Genomic DNA, 19,737 nt, shown 5'->3' on the forward strand with positions numbered 1-19,737 from the left:
TTACCTACATGGGATCTGAATGTACCCATTTCTAAACTTCTCATCCTTGTTATCAAATCCCACTGCATTCTCTGCCATCCACGGTCTCTCTGCACCCTCATCAAAAGCATTTGGTATTTATTAAATAGCAAACCGTGTCAAGTTGGCTCAGAGAGATTATAAAATCAAACTTGGCCACGAGCCCCATAAAGATATAATTGTGCAGATGATGAACAATTTGAGGCAGTCTCTAAAAATAGTCTGAAAGGAGAAGCGTCATAGAGTCATAGAGATGTACAGCACGGAAACAGACCTATTCGCCCAAATCGTCCATGCCAACCAGATATCCTAAATTAATCTAGTCCCATTTACCAGCATATGGCCTATAACCTTCTAAACCCTTCCTATTCATGCACCCATCCAGATGCCTTTTAAATGTTGTAATTGTACCAGCCTCCACCGCTTCCTCTGGCAGCTCATTCCATACACGCACCACCCTCTGTGTGAAAAAGTTGTCCCTTAGGTCCCTTTTAAACTTTCTCCTCTCAACTTAAATCTATGCCCTCTAATTTTGGACTCCCTCACCCTGGGGAAAAAGACCTTGTCTAGTTACCCTATCCATGCCCCTCATGATTTTATGAACTCTATAAGGTCATACATCAGCCTCCGATGCTCTAGGAAAAATAGTCCCAGCCTATTCAGCCTCTCCCTAAAGCTCAAACCCACCACTTTGGCAACATCCTTATAAATCTTTTCTGTACTCTTTCAAGTTTAACAATATCTTTCCTACATCAGGGAGACCAGTATTGCATGCAGTATTCCAAATGTGGTCTAACCAATGTCCTGTACAGCCGCAACATGACCTTCCAATGCCTATACTCAATGCACTGTCTAATAAAGATAAGCATACCATATGCCTTTGTCACTAACATGTCTACCTGTGTCTCCAATTTCAAAGAATTATGAACCTGCACACCAAGGTCTCTTTGTATGGCAACACTCCCCAAGACCGTACCATTAACTGTATAAGTCCTGCCCTGATTTGCTTTACTAAAATGCAACAGCTCACATTTATCTAGATTAAACTCCATCTGCCACTCTTCAGCCCGTCGGTGCATTTGATCAAGGTCCTGGTGTACTCTGATATTAATCTTCTTCACTGTCTGCTACACTGCCAATTTTGGTGTCATCTGCAAACTTACTAACCATACCTCCTATATTCACATCCAAATCATTTATATAAATGCAATGGAACCCTGCACCAATCCTTGTGGCACACCACTGGTCACAGGCCTCCAGTCTGAAAATCAAACCTTTACCACCACCCTCTGTCACCTGCCTTCAAGCCAATTTTGTACCCAATTGGCTACCACTCCCTGGATTCCATTTGATCCAACCTTGCTAACCAGTCTACCATGCGGAACATTGTCAAACACCTTGCTGAAGTCCACATAGACAACATCAACCACTCTGTATTTACCTCTTCAAAAAACCCAATCACGTTAATGAATTACAATTTCCCTCACAGGAAGCCACATTGACTATTCCTAATCAGTCCCTGCCTTTCCAAATACATGTAAATCCTGTCCCTCAGGATACCCTCCAACAACTTTCTTACCACCGATGTCAGGCTCACCGGTGTAAACTTCAATGACTTTTCCTTACCACCTTTCTGAAATAGTGGCACATTAGCCAACCCCCCAGTCTTCTGGCACTTCACCTATGACTATCGATGATACAAATCAAGTACAAATACACAATGATAGAGAGAGAAGGAGATGGAGGGTCAGGCATGTTTTGGGATTACTTTGAAGAGGAAGAGAGGTTAGAGTTGAGGCTGTAATTTTAAGGACAACGGGGTCAAGTATTGTTGTTTTAAGGTGAGGAGTGAAAGCAGCAGACGGAAGGAGGGATAGTGAACCATTTACAACATCAACAAACTTGAGAACCAGGGGGTGAAGTTGGGTGATGCCTTCAGCATGACTGTAAAGGGGGGCAGGTTAGTCCACAGTTGATGGGCATTCTACAGCCCTGCCCTTGTTGGTACCTATGCACACCAGTATTCTAGTAATGACCACGTGCTCACTTGCTGACCAACAAATGGAGTCTTGCCCATTCACAGTCTGTACAGATTTGTACTATAAGGGTGACTGAAGCAAGAACAATTTCAAAGACTAGTTGTTTTCAAAGTGATACCATTTGTAAGGTAGAATGAGACAAAGCTAATGTTGGGAACTGTGAAAGCTGAAAGTTACATGTTATACTTCACCTCTGGCTGTGCAGTTGACTGGAGGTTAGACAGAGTTGAGGAAATTACTATTCCCAGCTCAGGGCAAATGTTCAAAAAGGTCCTTCTAGAAATCTTCTGTTTACATTCCTTGTACATTCCAGGTGTTTCTACTTGAGGCAGGTACAGCATGAGGTTAGATACAGAATAAAGCTCCCTCTACACCTTTAAACTGAAAGTAAAACTCTCTGTACTCTTTTTAACATAAAGTAAATTTGCCTCTACACCGTTACCATCAAATACTCCCAGCACAGGTACGGCACAGGCTTTAGATACAGAGGAAAGCTCCCTTTGCTCTTGTAAATCAAAAAACAAAACTCCATCAACACCATCCCCGTCAAATACTCCCAGGACCGAGACAGCACAGGGTTTAGATACAGAATCAATCTCCCTCTACTTTTATAAACTGAAAGTTCTCTCTCTCTACTTTTTTAAACTGAACGTAAAGCTCCCATTTCTTTTTTAAACTGAGAAAAGCTCTCTCTACACTTTTAGTTTTCTAAGCTCCCATCACACTCCCAGGAAAATCATACCCTCAAAGCCAGTTCTCTTCATGTTTTAACCCAATAACAGCAATCTTTGACACAGTGAAATATGTTGATGTTAATCTGAAATCACATGATCAAGGTTTAGTTTTGAAAACGGATGTGTTACTAATGGCAGATGCTTGCTGCGTGTTATTTCTTAAACAGAGAACGAGTGTTGCAACCTTTCAGTTCTGCCCACTTGTGTAGATTGCTGAGGGAGTGGCTCCCTGGTGATACCAGTTTGCTTGTTCTCATTTAAACCGCCCCCGCCCTCTAGCAGAACTCCACTCATTCCCGTGGGAGGGAGAAGTCGGTCATAAAACAGCAGCAGGCCAGGAGCATTGTAGTGAACTGGATTAGCCAGCAGCAAGCAGCTTGTGTCAGAGCCACCAAGGGACCCTGTAGCATTGCAAAGGTAAGTCGGCACCAAGTTTGTTGTTGGCTAAAATGAGCATCAGGAATTATGGAAGATTTTGGAGTAAATGCTATCTGAAAAGTAAGTAGGAAATGAACTGTGTGGGGTGAAATGGATGCTAAATACACAACTGGGCAAAGGGCAGAGGTCAGTTTGTTTCTGGAACCAGGGATGAGGTCAGGAGTATGTCAGCTTTTTGGTCAAAGGGATTGATTGACTACTATTGAATGTTCAGGACAGAAAGTTACATTTCAGTGAGATCCCGAAGATGGAATCAGGAAGAGTGGGAATTTTGGCAATGCCAGTGGGATACCCTGGGAGTGGGTAACGATGCTGGTTGGAATCTGCCCTCTGACCAGGGAGGGAGGGGTGAAGGTCCTGTTGACTGGGAAGTGCCACAGTGTGAGGTAATGGGCAGAGACTCGAGGGGGATCTCAGGGCTGTAATGCACATTGAATGGCTGATTCCAAGCAGAATGGGGGATTAACTGAATCATCTTCCTGTTCACTGTGGAACAGGGAAGAGCAGGGGCAGAAGCAGATCCTATACCAGGGAGGAACTGCTGGGCTGGTTGCAGACTGAGCCAGGTATTGAACGATGAAGAACAGACGATGGTGAAACACAGCGAGGGAGGAAGGTCTCTGATCTTCCTGTGGTTGGAGGATTGTGAATTCAGGGTTCAGATGCAGTGATCAGTTTACAAAATACCTCTCAATAATGGGTCAGTCAGAGTCCACTTAAACTAAAGTAGGAATTTAGTTTCCTTCAACTTGTGATATAACTAATGCCACGAAGAAATATTCACTGAGATAATATTTAGGAGGAGGCTTTAGTAACACAAGGATACAAAATTTCCATCAGTAACAAAGACACCAAAGAGAGGGCTGGGATTTCTTCCTGTAGTGAGTTGTGGTTTGGAATGTGCTGTCTGAATTTACACTGGAAGTGAATTCAGTAGGAATATTCAAAAGGAAATCATTTAAACACTTCCACTGGAGAATTATTCAAGACTACGAAGAATGGACAGAGGGAGTGTGATTAATTTGATTGACCAAAGACTCAGCATTAATACGATGGGATGACTGATCTCCAGTTTTGTATGATTCTATTTCTTTCTGATTCCAAACATTTAAATTTTGCACGGTTGTCCTATTTAAATCTTTGCATCTGATGATACTCTGTATCTACCTGCAAACCAGTGAAATGTCTCCTCTGAACAAACATGTACTTCAGAGTGTTACTGAATAGTGTAACTGCAGGGGGCTGGTAGATAGTCCCTACCAGGGCATGGCTCCAAGGCACTAAGTGGAGGGTTAGGGTTTTATTGGGACATACTCAGCCGGGGATTTTATTCAGGAGCTTTGAGAAACTTCAGCTTAACACTCTCACTATGGAATCAATGCAACATTTGATTATCATTTGATTATTATTATTTATTACTGTCATATGTACCGAGGTACAATGAAAAGTGTTTTATGCACTTTACAGGCAGATCATACTGTACAAGTGCATCAGGATAACAGAACAGAGCGCAGGATACAGTGTTACAGTTGCCAAGAAAGTGCAGAGAGAGATTAACATTAATACTTAAAGAGGTCTGATGAAAAGTCTGATATGAGTGGGGAAGAAGCCGTCCTTGAATCTGTTTGTACATGTATACAGACTTTTATATCGTCTGCCCAGTGGAAGAGGGTGACAGTATAACCGGGTTGGGAGGGGTCTTTGACTATGTTGGTTGCTTTCCGGAGGCAACGGGAAGTGTACATGGAGTCAATGGAAGGAAGGCTGGTTTGCATGAATGCACTGTGCTGTGTTCACAACTCTCTATGGTTTCTTGCAGTCGTGGAAATAGCAGCTGCCAAACCACGCTGTGTTGCACCTGGATAGGATGCTTTCTGTGGTACATTTATAAAAATTGGTAAGACTCATTGTGGACATGTTGAATTTCCTTAGCCTCCTGAGGCAGTAGAGACGTTGCATCAACAGTGCACATGGACTGCTGTAGTTCAAGAAAGCAGCAGCTCACCACCTTCTCCAGGGGCAATTGGGGATGTTCTGGTCCATTTGGTGATACCCACATACTCTGAGTGAAGTTTACAGGTGCTAAACTGAAAGCTGTTGAGATTGTAACGTGTTCATTTCCTCGACCTCCGCTCCATTTGGTTTGTATCTTTTATTGTTTTAGTAACTGCGCCAAAGGAAAAATTCAAACGCAACATGAAATGTGTTGATAAAAATACACTTTTAATTTAGCAAATTCCAAGCGAGGCAGTCCCAGGTTTTATCGATTGACCATCTGCCTAATTCTGCTTCCTCCCTCACTGCAATTAAACCTGATTCAGAGATTTTCTAAACAACCCATTCAGAGGCATTATTACACACCCTCTGGTGCAGCTGGGATTTGAACCCCAGATCTCCTCACGCTATCTGTGCCTGCTCTACAGTGAGTGGGATTGATCAACTACATTGGCTAGGAGCTCAGCCAAAACTTCTGATTCAAATGTTACTGAACAGCACTGAGTCTCTGGTCCGCTTGTGTGCAAATTGTTGGACTCCACGTAATATCAATAAGCAATTCAGGTTAAATAAAACACTGGAGAGGGCACAGAGGAGATTTATCAGGATGTTGCCTGTAATGAAGAAAGATTGGACAGACTGGGGTTGTTTTGTCAGAGCAGAGAAGATTGATAGGGGACATGATTGAGATTTATAAAATTATGAGGAGCATAAAGACTATCTAAAGACAGGAAGAGAATTTTCCCATTAATGGAGGGATCAATGACCAGGGGCATAGATTTAAGGTAAGGGATAGGAGGGTTAGAGAGAATGTCAGGAAAAACATTTTCACCCAGAGGGTGGTGTGAAGCTGAAACTCACTGCCCATGAAGGTGGTAAAGGCAGAAACCCTCCTAATATTGAAGAAGTGTTTAGGTGTGCACTTGTGGGTGATGCTAGGACATACATGGCTATGGGCCAAGTGCTGGAAAATGGGATTTGAATAGTTAGATCTGAAACAAAAGCAGAAATTGCTGGTGAAACTCAGCAGATCTGGCAGCATCTGTGGGAAGAAAGCAGAGTTAACGTTTTGAGTCCAATGACTCTTCACCAGAAGTGATTAGGAGCTATCGAGTAGATGATCTCTCTCGGCCTCCTCCAGTGGTCCCTAGCAGCACAGATACTAGTCTTCAGCCAATTCAATTCACTCCATGTGATATCAGGAAATGGTTGGAGATACTGGATACTGCAAAGGCTGTGGGCCCTGACAAGATTCTGGCAATAGTACTGAAGACTTGTGCTCCCCTAACCAAGCTGATCCAGTACAATTACAACACTGGTATCTACCCAACAATGTGGAAAATTGCCCAGGTATGTCCTGTACATAAAAAGCAGGATAAATCCAACCCGGCCAATTACTGCCCCATTAGTAAAGTGATGGAAGGTGTCAGTAACATTGCTACCAAGCAGCACCTGCTCAGAAATAACCTGCTCAGTGACGCCCAGTTTGGGTTCTGCCAGGGCCACTCAGCTCCTGATCTCATTACAGCCTTGGTTCAAACATGGACAAAAGAGCTGAATTCCAGAGGTGAGGTGAGAGCAACAGCCCTTGATATCAAGGCTGCATTCGACCGAGTGTGGCACCAAGGAGCCCTGGCAAAACAGGAATCAGTGGGTATCAGGGGACAAACTCTCTGATGGATGGAGTCATACGTGACACATAGGAAGATGGTCGTGGTTGTTGGGGCTCAAGCATCTCAGCTCCAGGACGACTCTGCAGGAGTTCCTCAGGGCAGTGTCCTAGGCCTAACCATCTTCAGCTGCTTCGTCTTCAGCTGACCTTCCCTCCATCATAAGGTCAGAAGTGGGGATGTTCACCGATGATTGCACAATGTTCAGCACCATTCGTGACTCCTCAGATACTGAAGCAGTCCATGTTCAAACGCAACAAGATCTGGACAATATCCAGGCTTGGGCTGACAAGTGGCAAGTAACATTTGCACCACAAAAATGCCAGGCTCTGACTGTCGCCAACAAGAGACAATCTAATCATCACTCCTTGATAATTAATAGCATTACCATCATGGAGCCCCCACTATCAACATCCTGGGTGTTACCATTGATGAGAAATTGAACTGGATTAGCCACATAAACGCAGTGGCTACAAGAGCAGGTCAGAGATTGGGAATCCTGCAATGAGTAACTCACCACCTGACTCCTCAAAGCCTGTCCCACCATCTACAAGGCACAAGTCAGGAGTGTGATGGAATACTGGCCCCAACAACACTCAAGAAGCTTGACACCATCCAGGACAAAGCAGCTCGCTTGATTGGCACCACATCCAGAAATGTCTCTACCACCGATGCTCAGTGGCAGCAGAACTACTATGATGTGCTGCAGAAATGCAGGAAGGCTTCTTAGACTGCATGTTCCAAACCCATAACCATCAGCTTTACTCTATATCCAACCTTATGCTGTCCCTGTCCTGGGAGTGTTTGATGGGGACAGTGTAGAGAAGCTTTACCTTCACTTTTAAAGAGTAGAGGAAATTGTACACTGTCTAACTAGTAGTACAACACTCTGAATGTTCACTTTCATAAACAGGGAATGAATCAGAAACCTGAAGTTGTACGAAAGGACATTATGATTTGCTGTGGTTCTGCAGGATTCTGCAATTGAGAAGCTTTAAGGAAATCCGTGTTGCTGGCTAATTTCCTTTCATTGTCAACAGTTGGCGATTCTAACAATACCCTCGAACTAATCCAGAATGAGCCCTGCTGAGGGTTATATAAAGGCTAGGTGTGTGGAGAAGCTGGGAAATCAGTTAGTGAGAGAAAGCTGACACAAAAATATCTCTGCCACAGCAATGAAATTAACAGTTTTATTGACAGGAGAATTGAATCATCATTGCTATAGTAACCAGCAGGATGTCCAGCTGAAGGGGGAGGGGGGGAAGCTTCTAGATTCTGTTCAGGCAGCACATGGCGAGTGAAGAAATTGGAGTGGGTGAGGTCAGAGTGATTTAGGAAATTTAGACAGCAGATGGATCTCTGAGTACAGAGTAAAAGGGCGAAAATTTCTGATACAATGGGCCAGAGAATAGCTGCCTTTTTGTTGCAGACCCTGGGACTGAGTGGAGGCCCTCCCCAAGTGTGTTAGTTGCTGGGTGTGTTTCCGTGAGGATTGAAGATGGTGCTGTCAGTCTCCTAGGTTACTGCCCCCATGATCAGCCTTCCCCTGTAAACCTCCTGTTTGACACCGAGAGTATCACAGCTTCAGCCTGACCTCCCCAATAGGTTGTTTAATACACTGTCAGACGGAGCTCCATAAGAAATGCACTCAGCCCAGTGTTTTTTGTCCCCACCACAGGAGCTGATCTAATGAACCCCACCCTAGATGAGATCAGTTCATTCTGTGAACCAGAATTTCAATACAGAAAGACAACAGATTTGGGAGTGGTGTAACTGAACTGTTTAAGATAAAGGATTTGATAGGGTTGATGAGCAAAGAACAGTACAAGCCCTTCAGCCCACTTTCTAAACCAAAAGGCTTTTGCCTCTATGCTATCCATATCTCTCTATTCCCTTACTGTTCATGTATCTGTCAAGATGCCTCTTAAATGTCGCTATTGTATTTGCATCCACCACCTCCTTTGGCAGTGCATTCCAAGCAATTACTACCCTCTGTGTCTAATAAAAACTTGCCCCTCACCTCTCCTTCAAACTCTCCTCCTTCTACCTTTAAACTTCGTAATTGCCATTTGAATGCAACAAAAAAGGATTCTGATTATCCATTCTACCCACGCATTTCATAATTTTATAAACTTTAGTCAGGTTGCCCTCAGCCTCTGGCATGCAAGTGAAAACAAACCAAGTTTGTCCAATCACTCCTCAGAGCTAATACCCTCCAAACCAGGCAACATTGTGAGAGAATCTGTTCCCTCTGGTGGTTGGGGGTGGGGGGGAGGAAGGGGTAAGCTAGTCCATTCTGGAGTGTCAGGAAGCCTTACCTCACACAAAGGTGAAATCTGGAACTTCTCTGCCCCAGAAAGTTGCTAAGGCTGGAAACCGATTGGAAATGTTAGAAAGGAGATGGATGGGTTCCCACTATGTAGGGGGTCACAGAGAGTTATAGAATGAAAAAGGTCAATTAAATGAAGAAACAGCTGCCTGTGATCTAAAAGATGAAGATCCAACAAGCTGAACAGCCTACACAGCCCTTTGCTCTGTAAACAGTTTCCCACTTGATGTAAAATCACATGCTTTAGAAGCAGCGAACCTGCTCCACAACTCAATAAGACCATAGCTGACCTCATTGTGGTTTAAGCTTCACTTTCTTGCCTGTTCCCCATAACCCCCAACTCCTTCATCAATCAAAAATCTGTCCAACTGGCAGTAAGTTCCACAGACTCTTAGCCCTCTGAGAGAAGAAATTGGAAGACTTGTCCTTATTTCCAAACTGTGTCCTCCTAATTCTAGATAACCCCATGGGGACTGTTTCACATCTGCCCCATCAAACCCCCTCAGACCCTGACATCTTTCAGTAAAATCATATGTCTCTCCTTCGGAACTGTAGTGAGTATAGATTCCAGCTGCTTAGTAATTCCTCATCAATCAACATTTCCCTGAGAGCTTGAGGGACCAAGCCACTAGGCCATTATAAGAAAGATGTGAGTGTATTGGCGAGAGTGCAGAAATGATTTACTAGAATAGTTCCTGAAATGGGAAACTTCAGTGATGAGAAGAGATTGAAGATGTTGGAGCTGTTCTCCCTGAAGGCTGAGGAGATCTGATAAAGGTTTTCAAAATTGTGAATGGGCTGGACAGAGTAGATAGAGTCATACAGCATGGGAACAGACCCTTTGGCCCAACTCGCCTGGGCTAAGCAGCCATCCCAATCTGACCCAGTCCAATTTGCCAGCCTTTGCCCCACTCCCCTTTTAAACCCTTCCTGTTCATGTACGCATCCAGGTGCCACTTCCTCTGGCAGCTCATTTGATACATGTACCACCTTCTGTATGAAAAGTTTACCTTACAGGTCCTGTATAAGCCTTCCCCTCTCACAATCCTTAATTCACAAATCTGATTGGGACAAGCTGTTCCTGACCGTCAAAGAAAAAACGAACATAAGGGGACAGATTTAAAGTGTTTTGGGAAAGAAGCAAGGGTGGTGTGAGGAAAAATCTTGGTCAGCCTGTGAGTAGTTAGGGTCTGGACTGTGCTGCATGGAAATGTGGACGAGGCAGGTTCAACTGAGGCATCCAAGATGGGTATTGGGTGGCTATGTGATGGAAATAGTGTTCAGTGTCATGGGGGAGAAAACAGGAGATTGGTCCTGGGTAATGATGTTCATTTGAAGAGCCAGTATGGGCATGAGAGGCTGAATGGCCTCCTGTGCCATCACTATCCCGTGATTTGGGGACTTTTTCTATATAAATAAGATCTTTGAATTATACTGATTCACAATAGTTCTGTGATTCCAAGTTAACGTTACCAGTACACAGCAACTCCTTGCTAGTCAGCACACTGAGAATTCTAACAATGATCTCACCCTCTGGCTGCCTCGTGCGTGCGTACGTGTGTGTTATTCATGGCGAACACCATGTCCTGCGTCAGTGTTGTTACCACACAGTCAGTGCTTGACTTCTAGTCAGCTTTGTCTGTAATCCCTTCCCCACCCACTCCCTGGCCACAGCATGTAGCAGAGCACCACCATCCACCTCCCACCACCACCCCCCCCACGTCCCCTGTTTTTCACCCCCCACCCCGTCCCTGGGGAGTGGTCGGAGAACCGGATGTGGGTGTTCAGGAGGCATTGTGTTTACCCGGCATTCTGCCTGTCAAGCATTCCGAGTAACGCACTGACAAGTCCCAGAAACACTTCCCCCACCTGTTTACAACATCCCCATCTACTGCCAGAACAAGCTGAGTCCATTCAGCACATTACTAACTCTGCTATCCAATTGCAAGTTGCTGTTCTGCTCATTATTCTTGCAGAGATGTGACTGACCATTTGGTAAACCTGGGCTTGCTTTCCAGCTAACCAGAGAATTTCAATTTGCTGTTGAGTATGTCTCAGTTGTTGCTCCCACTCACCCTGAGTCATGAGTTTGTGAGTTCAAGTCCCACTCCAGGACCTTTGCAGTTCTGTACAGGAGGCCTGTGACCTGCATCCCTGTAATCCCCTCCATCCCCTACACCCTTTCCCTTTCTCTGTCACCCCCACTAGCCCCTGCACCCCCTCCCTATTCCTCTCTCCCCCTCCCACCCCCTACCCCCCCTCCCTATCTTTGTAACCTCCTCCAGCCCCTACACCCCGTGTTGTTCCTACAAATGATTAAAACTCCTTTAAAAGCTTATGTTTAACTTGTGTATTTTGGCCGTATTTATAATTGATTGCAAATTAATAATGGTCTTTGTTTTTTTTTCAGGTCTGAGGACATATCCCTGACCAGTAAACACTTCGCAATAAGCAGAAGGACAAACCCAAGAGGTGGTGACAGTTTGTGAGGACTGCTTCCAATCTCTGTCCCAGTGAGACCTTCAGGCACTGATGAAAGACAGAGGCTTCCTCTCTGACACCATGTCAAGACACACCATCCACGTGAAAAGGAGCCAGAGCCCGTCTCCATCTCCTCGAGTGGAGACCGTTGTCCTGAGTGGGTCCTCTGTCAGTCACAGCCAACCAAGAGCTGTCTACCCAGACCCAGAGCCTGTTTCCGGAGAATCCCATAGCCACTGCCCACCCATGCGGTGGGTTTGCCGGGAGATCTCCCCTCCGTACCCCAGCTGCTCAGTGCAGGACAGGCCTGAGCCGGGACTGGGCAGATCCCAAACCTTCACAGTCACCAGTCAGAAGCCTCCAATCCACGATGGATATCGGCGAATCACTGCAGCTCGAGTAAAACCACATCCCGGTCCTCAGGAGGTGCCAAACCCCTCAGAACAGACCTGGAGAAACTCTGAAACATCAAAATCAAACTGTGCTGGAAATGATCCATTATCTCCCACCTTAGACGCAACCATTGAAAATCTCAACAAACTGATTTTAGAGCTGGATCCCACCTTTCAGCCAATCAGCACCTGTAACCAAGGAAATAGTTTCCTGAGCGGCAACACTAGACTCCGGGATAGGGCCAATGAGGAGGCCCCATTGAATGGACATCACCCAGGTAGAGATCTCTGGTTACCATGGTGAGCCATGGACATACAATTCACACTGAGGGACACAATGTAGTCTCCCCATGGTGATGGGGTTCACAAAACACCTAGCACTGGCTAGCTCTCTCAGCTGCTTCAGAATTTCCTGATGCATTTTCCATATAAGATTGAGATAATGTTTAACCTCTGTCTGAACCCTGTGCTGGGATTGGGGCTAGGGGTCCCTCATGGGCTAGGGGTCGTGCTCAAGTTAGGGGTTATGCTCAGATTAGTAGCCATGGCCAGCTTAAGGGTCATGCTCGGGTTAGGGGTCATGGCTGTTTTAGAGGATATACTCAGGTTAAGGGTCATGCTCAGAGTAGGGGTAATGACCGGTTTAAGAGTCATGCTTGAGTTAGGGGCCATGGCCAGGTTAGGGGTCATACTCGGGCTCTGGTTGTTTTGGAGTTGAATTCCTATGCTAGGTCCAAGGATGCTAATTGGTTAGGGTAGTGTCAAGCAACACATGGACCAAAAGAAGCCTTTTATCGAGATTTTGCAAATTGGGAGGAGGAATGGAGCTGGATGGCCCTTCGAATGGATCATCAGAATTTCAGTGGGCTGACTGGTCGCCTTCAGTACAGTCCATACAAATTAGGAGCAAGATTAGGCCATTCTGCCCCTTGAACCCTGCTCCACCATTCAATGAAACCCTGTCTGATCTGATACCTCCAAGTTTCTGCCTACCCCCAAAAACCTTTCACCTCCTTCTTTAACAAGAATCTATCTCTCTCTACCTTAAAAAATATTCAAAGACTCTGCTTCCACCCATTTTAAAGATGAGTTCCAAGGACTCATGACCCTTGAGAGAAAAATGTCCCTGTCTCTGTTTTTTAAATGAAAGATCTGATTTTTAAACAGTGACCCCTCGTTCTAGATTCTCCCATAAAAGGCACCATCTTTTCCATATCTTCCCAGTCAAGACCCACTCAAGGATACTACACATTTCAATCAAGCTGCCTCTTACTCTTCAGAACTCCAGTGGATACAAGCCTAACATTTCCTCACTAGACAAACCACCCATTCCAGGGACGAGTCTGTTAAACCTTCCTCAAACTGCCTTCCTTAAAGATGGTGACCAATCCTCTAGGCACACTATTCCAGGCGTGTACTACTTGATAATTCCGTAAGGAGCAGGTGGTGACGGTGAGGTACAATGCTGTGGGAGTGAATCCACATCCTGTTCCTGATTGATTGAATTAAAACTGAAAGTTCTGGAAACGCTCAGCAGCCCTAGCTGCATTGTGGAGTGAGTTGAGTTTTGAGTTGAATGTGACTCTGCTTCAGTCTCTGATTTTATTTCCAATTTTCCGAGTGTGCATTGCTTGGATTTACTGGGTCAGTCACACACACTGTGAAAGTCAGAGACTGCACTTCTGTACCCAATGTCTGGCTCAGCGTGGGAGGTGGTAGAAATGAACAGGCAAGAATTGTGGGATCTTCCTGGACCCTGGGTGACTGTGTACCATTGGGAGGGGGAGGTGGGGACATACAGTGTGGAGGGGTGGCCATGGTGTGAAGGGGTGGTTGTATAGTCAGCATGATGAGTGGGCAGGGTGGGGACATTGCTGGAGAATATTCCAACCACACAATCTGAATGATGCAAGTGTGAACGTGTTCCGTAATAAGCAGATTTGGCCCTGAGTCCATCATGTGTTACTGAATAGTTTACTTTGTTTTGTAACGATTTCCTGTCCCGCCAATGCAAACATAGTCAGGGTGCAGTCCATGAAGAGAATAGCGTTTGCTCTGACAATCTGCACTTAATACCAGCTGATAAACACAGGCCTCTCAATGTATGAAATTAGAGCAATAGAGTCATACAGCACAGAAACAGACCCATCTGTCCAAATAGTCCATGCTGTCCATAATCCCAAAGTAAACTACTCCCACCTGCCTGCACTTGGCCCATTTCTCTCCAAACATTTCCAATTCATGTACTTACCCAAATGTTTTTTAAACATTGTAACTGTACCCGCATCCACCACTTCCTCTGGAAATTCATTCCACACACGAACCACTCTCTGTGTAAGAAAAAAAAGTTGCCCCTCCTGTCTCTTATAAATCTTTCTCCTCTTACCTTTAAAGAAATGCCCCCTAGTCTTGAAATTTCCCACCCTAGGGAAAAGACACCTGCCAATCAGCTTATCTATACCCCTCATGATTTCATTAACCTCTATCAGGTTACCCCTCAACCTCCTACAGTTCAGTGAAAAAAGTCTCAGCCTCTCCTTATAACTGAAACCCTCCATTCCTGGCAACATTCTGGTAAATCTCTGCTGAACCCTGTTCAGCTTAATAACATCCTCCCTATAACAGGGCAACCAGAACTGGACACAGTTCCAATCTCTCTCAATCCCTGTCAAAATCTCTGTCCCAATTCTAATTCCAGTACCAATACCAGTTCTATTCCTATCCCATTTCCAATCCCAATCTCAATCCCGACTCTAACTCAATCCCATTCCAAAGCCTGTCCCTATCCCAATCCATGTTCCTGTCCCCAGTTTAATGCCTGTACCTTTCCCTTTATTAATCCCAGTCTCTGTTTTAATCCACATCTCAATCCCAACTCCATTCCTAATCCCAGTCCCACACCCACTTCCCATACCAATTCCATTCGCCAACTTTCAGACCCATTGCGCAAGGCCTTCTTCCCCATCAGCTGATTTCCACTGGCTGATGGCATTTAACTTGTTCCACTCTCTTCCCCCAGGAATTCTGATTTATGACGAATGGGATTCGGGAAGAACAAGCAACTCTCAGCGCAGCATTACGTCAATCAATGACGATCACCAATCCGATTCGCTGGGAATCCAAATCACTGACACCTCAACCAATCCTCAATACCATCAGCTGGTAGGAATTTACAGCAGCTTTAATACACTGTCTGTCTGCCTGTGTCTGTTAACCTCAAACCCAGCATGAGACTCTGACACTGCTGAGTCCCATCAATAAATGACAGATTTATTGTCTCAGATTGTCCACTTGGAAACCAATTCTCTGACAGTTCTGGGGGTTGAGTAACACACACACAATGTTTGGTGCATGGACCGTACTCACAGTAAGGACTGAGTAGGTTCAGTCATTGGACTGCTCTGTGCTCTGTGTAGCACACTGCAGCGTTCCCTCTGACTGACACTCTGTGAACTCCAGCTCGAAGGCTCTCTGTTTTCAAACACACGCTCACACACTCAGCAACTCAAATTGTTACTAATTAACGTGTCCTCTCTGCAGCCCAACGCTTCTAGATACAACAGGCTTGATACTGGACAACTGTCTTCCACGCCTAGCTCTCTGCCTGCTACCCCAGGTTTCTCCAGTTCTGCTGGTTCACCACATTGTAACTCCTCTCTTGGTAAGATATGGCATCATGTGGGTTTTGTAAACTTGGTCAGGAATTTTTAACAAGGTCCCTTCACCAGCCAATGCCCTGTCCAGCTGGGATCTATTAACACTGACTACAGGCCCCCAGCAGAAAACTCAGACACAGATTCTGAGATCAAATTCCTGAATAACACTAACATAACCTTTTGAACGCTCTCATAAGATAAACCATCTGCTTTCCTCAGCAGGGACAGATACACCTATAATTGCTTTATCTTCCTAACAATTACTGAAAGAGTTTTTCTTCAAGTGACACATTGAATCTGAAAAGCAGGATCTGATCTTCAAACTCACCCAAAGGGACAAGTAGGACCTTGGTTCAATATTTGTTCCGACAGTGCGGCGCTCCCTCGGCACTGACCCTCCGACAGTGCGGTGCTAAGTTCAGAAAAGAATTAATAATTGGCATGGATCAATTACTAAATGATTGGACTATGTTTCTTATGACTAGGGCAGTGCTCTGGAAATCAAACCCCATTATTCCTTGAGTTATGACAAAATGTGAAAAGGTTTAGTCAAGCTGTCCTACATCCCTGATTTACCTGACTGATAAACTTAGATTAAAGGAAAACATTCACCAGGTTTCTGAACTTAACAAGAAAATAACTGTTTCTTACAAGCGCATTGTCTTTTATCAATGGCTATGAGGAAATGGGAATTGCTAACTTATAACTCTACAACTTAAACCCTATCCCTTCTTAAAATCAGCTCTCTCTCCCAACCCTTCACAAACAGACTGTCACACAAAGACAGGTAAATTGGGTATTAATACTGGGAAACGATAAAAAGATCAGGGACCACCGTTCAATAGCGCCCATCTAGACCCCAGGATTTCATGTGATGCTTTCTTTGTCTTGCTTTCCCTAATTCCTTTTAGTTATTTGTTATTGACACAATGTTCTCTGAACACCAGTGCTCTCTTTCATTCACTGGTTGAGAGAATGACCTTTCATTGTATTTAAAGATGTTTTATGCTCCCCTTGAATGGGGGATTTGTACAGAGAGATGAGTGGAATTCCCAAGAGCTGTTACTGGACACTGCCCAGTGTCTCTACCCGAGAGACAGAGAGAGACAAATTTTGATGCTTTTTCATTATAGGCTGGTTGTCTTCTGCTGCACTGGCCCCACACAAGTCACGGTCACCTGGTCAGGACCCAATCACAACATTTCTTGTTGAGCGGTTTTCCTTCAGTTCAGAACCGAGGGCTCTGACCTTCCGCTGTCCTTGGTCCAGGAAAACACAATGTGCTCCTGTAAAACATGGCTTTTAAAGCTGCAGTCATCTCTTTGCATAGTCTCCCTGATTTTAAAGTAGTTTCTTCCTCCTTTAGTCAACAGACCGAAAACGTGGGCATTATATGTGGCAGATTCATTATAAATATCTGCAGCAAGGGAAGCTGAGGAATCTTATTATAAACAAACCACTTCTAATCATGATTGGCGTTTGTCTCTCACTCTTGATGAGCCAGCGATATCACTCAGTGAGGGCGACTTGAAAAGACTGACCTCATTCTAAAGGTGCACTGGCTGTAGCAGCATGTAGCAGGGTGTTAGCTCCTCAACTACATCTGCCCAGAGAAGCTGGTCCAGATCGATCTGAGCATGAATTAGCGCAGGATTGGCTCAGTCTGGCATTGAGCCCAGTGTTCTTACTGTCAGTGACTCCAGTACCTGGGAAATCTGCTCATCTCCAATGACCAGCATGATCTCAACCCCAGAGAGATTACCAAATGCAGAATAAGTATTATTAACACTTCTCTTGTCTTAACAACTGCTTAAAGACAAAAACTCTAGCTCTGTGTGTTTGAACAAGTTTAAGAGCTGCCTCACCCACTTGGATCATAAATCTCATTCTGAACATTCCCTAATCCCCAGAACCAGTGTGTTCCTGCCTTGGGATTCTGGCATGGAGTACTGAGGCTCACAAAACAGCCTCGAGCTGCACTCTACCGGGGGTGGGACTGGGGCTGGTGTTAAATGAGGACAATAACCAAAGGGAAAGGGAAGAGTCACGAGAATATTTGAAGCAGAAAGCAGCTGCAAACTTTGAAAAAATTTCTCCAAATCCAGCAAGACATGTGTGAGGAACTGGGAGGAATTTAACCAGGAACTTCCCAGGGCTGTGCAACAGACAGGGTTAATGTGGCAATGATGAGGCAGATTTGAAGGGTTCAGGGGGCTGGACAGTGGAGAAGGAATTCCGACGGTTATTGTGGGATGTTTGCACATGTTGGTGGAGTTTAGACTTTGGTCAAAATGATAAAAGATAATTTACAGAATTCAACTACCCTCCTTAATCACCTTCGGTGCTTTTTTTTTAAAATCACTCATGGGATGTGACCATCAGTGGCTGGGCCCAGCATTTATTGCCCTGTCTGTAGTTGCCCCCTTGAGAAGGTGGTGTTGAGCTGCCTTCTTGAACCACTGCAGTCTGTGTGCTGTTGTTAGGGAGGGATTTCCAGGATTTTGACCCAGCGACAAAGAAGGAACGGAGATATATTTCCAAGTCAGGATGGTGAGTGGTTTGGAGGGAAACTTGCAGGGTGCTGGTGTTCCCACATGTCTGCTGCCCTTGTCCTTCTAGATGGAAGTGGTTGGGGGTTTGGAAGGTGCTGTCTGAGGATCTTTGGTGAATTTCTGCAGTGCATCTTGTATATAGTACACACTGCTGTTACTGAGCGTTGGTGGGGGAGGGAGTAAATATTATGGATGTGATACCAATCGAGTGGGCGGTTTTGTCCTGGATGGTGTTGAGCTTGTTGAGTGTTGTTGGAGCTGTCCCCATCCAGGCGAGTGGGGAGTATTCCATCACACTCCTGACCTGTGCCTTTCCTGATTTACAATTTTGGATAATGGAGTGTACAGTCTTTGACAGAAAAGTCAGTGAAATGACTCAGTTTGAGTCTCAATTCAAGATGAATTTCTAGCTGATGTAACCCTGATATTAAATTCTCCCTGTTTACAGGAGATTTGATCACTCTGTCTGCTGGTTCAGTTAAATGGGATTGTGTCAAACTCTGCACCAACACCATGTGAACAGGCAGCATGTACACTGACCAATTCCCCAAATGTTTCTGTCTCCAGTCCTGGGGGAATCTACAGTCTGGCAGCCAGAAGTAAAATACAGAAAAGAAGAATTAGGATGAAAAATGCAAATAGACAGAGAGATGGTCAAATTAGCAGCTTCAGTGGACATGACAGGATTCTCCTGTCACTGGCTCTGAGAAATATATTGAAAGATTCTGAACAAAGATCAAAACAAATTGTTTCAAAAGGCTTCACTTCCTTTTTTCTCCAGGTTCCCAAAATGTGAACACCTTTCCTGGTCAAACTCGACAGTCATCACTGGGACCTGCACTGAGTTCAAAGCAGCAACAGGGGACAGTGTGCTCTGCTCCAGTCTCCATATCCCCACACCAGAGCTCTCATCCTATCCCCGTGCTAGCTTCAAATAGTTACACTGCTCCCAGTGCCATCTTCATGCCAAGTGCAGCTGAACAATATGGTACCTCACCCTTACACAAAAGCACCCAGAGAGGAGCAGCGACATCCTATCTATCAACCTCAGCAGGTTCGGAAAACATACTCAAGACTGACCATACCAGTCACACAGACTGTGCCATCTCCTTGCTGTCAACCTCACCAGCCTGGGATACACTGGGAAGGTACAGTCTCTGCACATTGTTAACAGCTGCAGTTCTAATGGGAATTCAGCTCAGTTTGATTAACTCTCAAATCAGTGAATGGAATTAGGATTGATATTTTCTTCATTAGCTCTGATCCTGTTGTTATGCGTCAGCTGTGCCTCAGACTCCAGCTCTGTCTTTACTCTGCAATTGGTGTGGGATCAGCTTTCAGTCCAGAGGCTTAAACACATGATACAGACTCACTCCCAAAGCAACTCTGAGGGAGCGTCGCACTGTCGGAGGGTCAGTGCTGAGGGAGCGTCG

General features: G+C 45.0%; 1 protein-coding gene across 1 annotated transcript in view; it reads left to right on the plus strand.

The window, feature by feature from the left end:
- The first annotated feature begins 3,045 nt into the window (after positions 1-3,045).
- The window catches only part of LOC109921338 (tensin-4-like), a 33,217-nt gene continuing 16,525 nt past the window's right edge, over positions 3,046-19,737 (plus strand). Inside the window, exons 1-5 of the mRNA XM_020521362.2 lie at positions 3,046-3,208; positions 11,634-12,374; positions 15,116-15,258; positions 15,637-15,757; positions 19,086-19,452. Coding sequence (XP_020376951.2) covers positions 11,756-12,374; positions 15,116-15,258; positions 15,637-15,757; positions 19,086-19,452 — 1,250 coding nt within the window. The 5' untranslated portion in view covers positions 3,046-3,208; positions 11,634-11,755. The remainder of the gene's footprint in view (positions 3,209-11,633; positions 12,375-15,115; positions 15,259-15,636; positions 15,758-19,085; positions 19,453-19,737) is intronic.

The sequence above is a fragment of the Rhincodon typus genome, chromosome 30, assembly GCF_021869965.1.
Source record: "Rhincodon typus isolate 14 chromosome 30, sRhiTyp1.1, whole genome shotgun sequence".
NCBI classification, from domain to species: Eukaryota; Metazoa; Chordata; class Chondrichthyes; order Orectolobiformes; family Rhincodontidae; genus Rhincodon; species Rhincodon typus.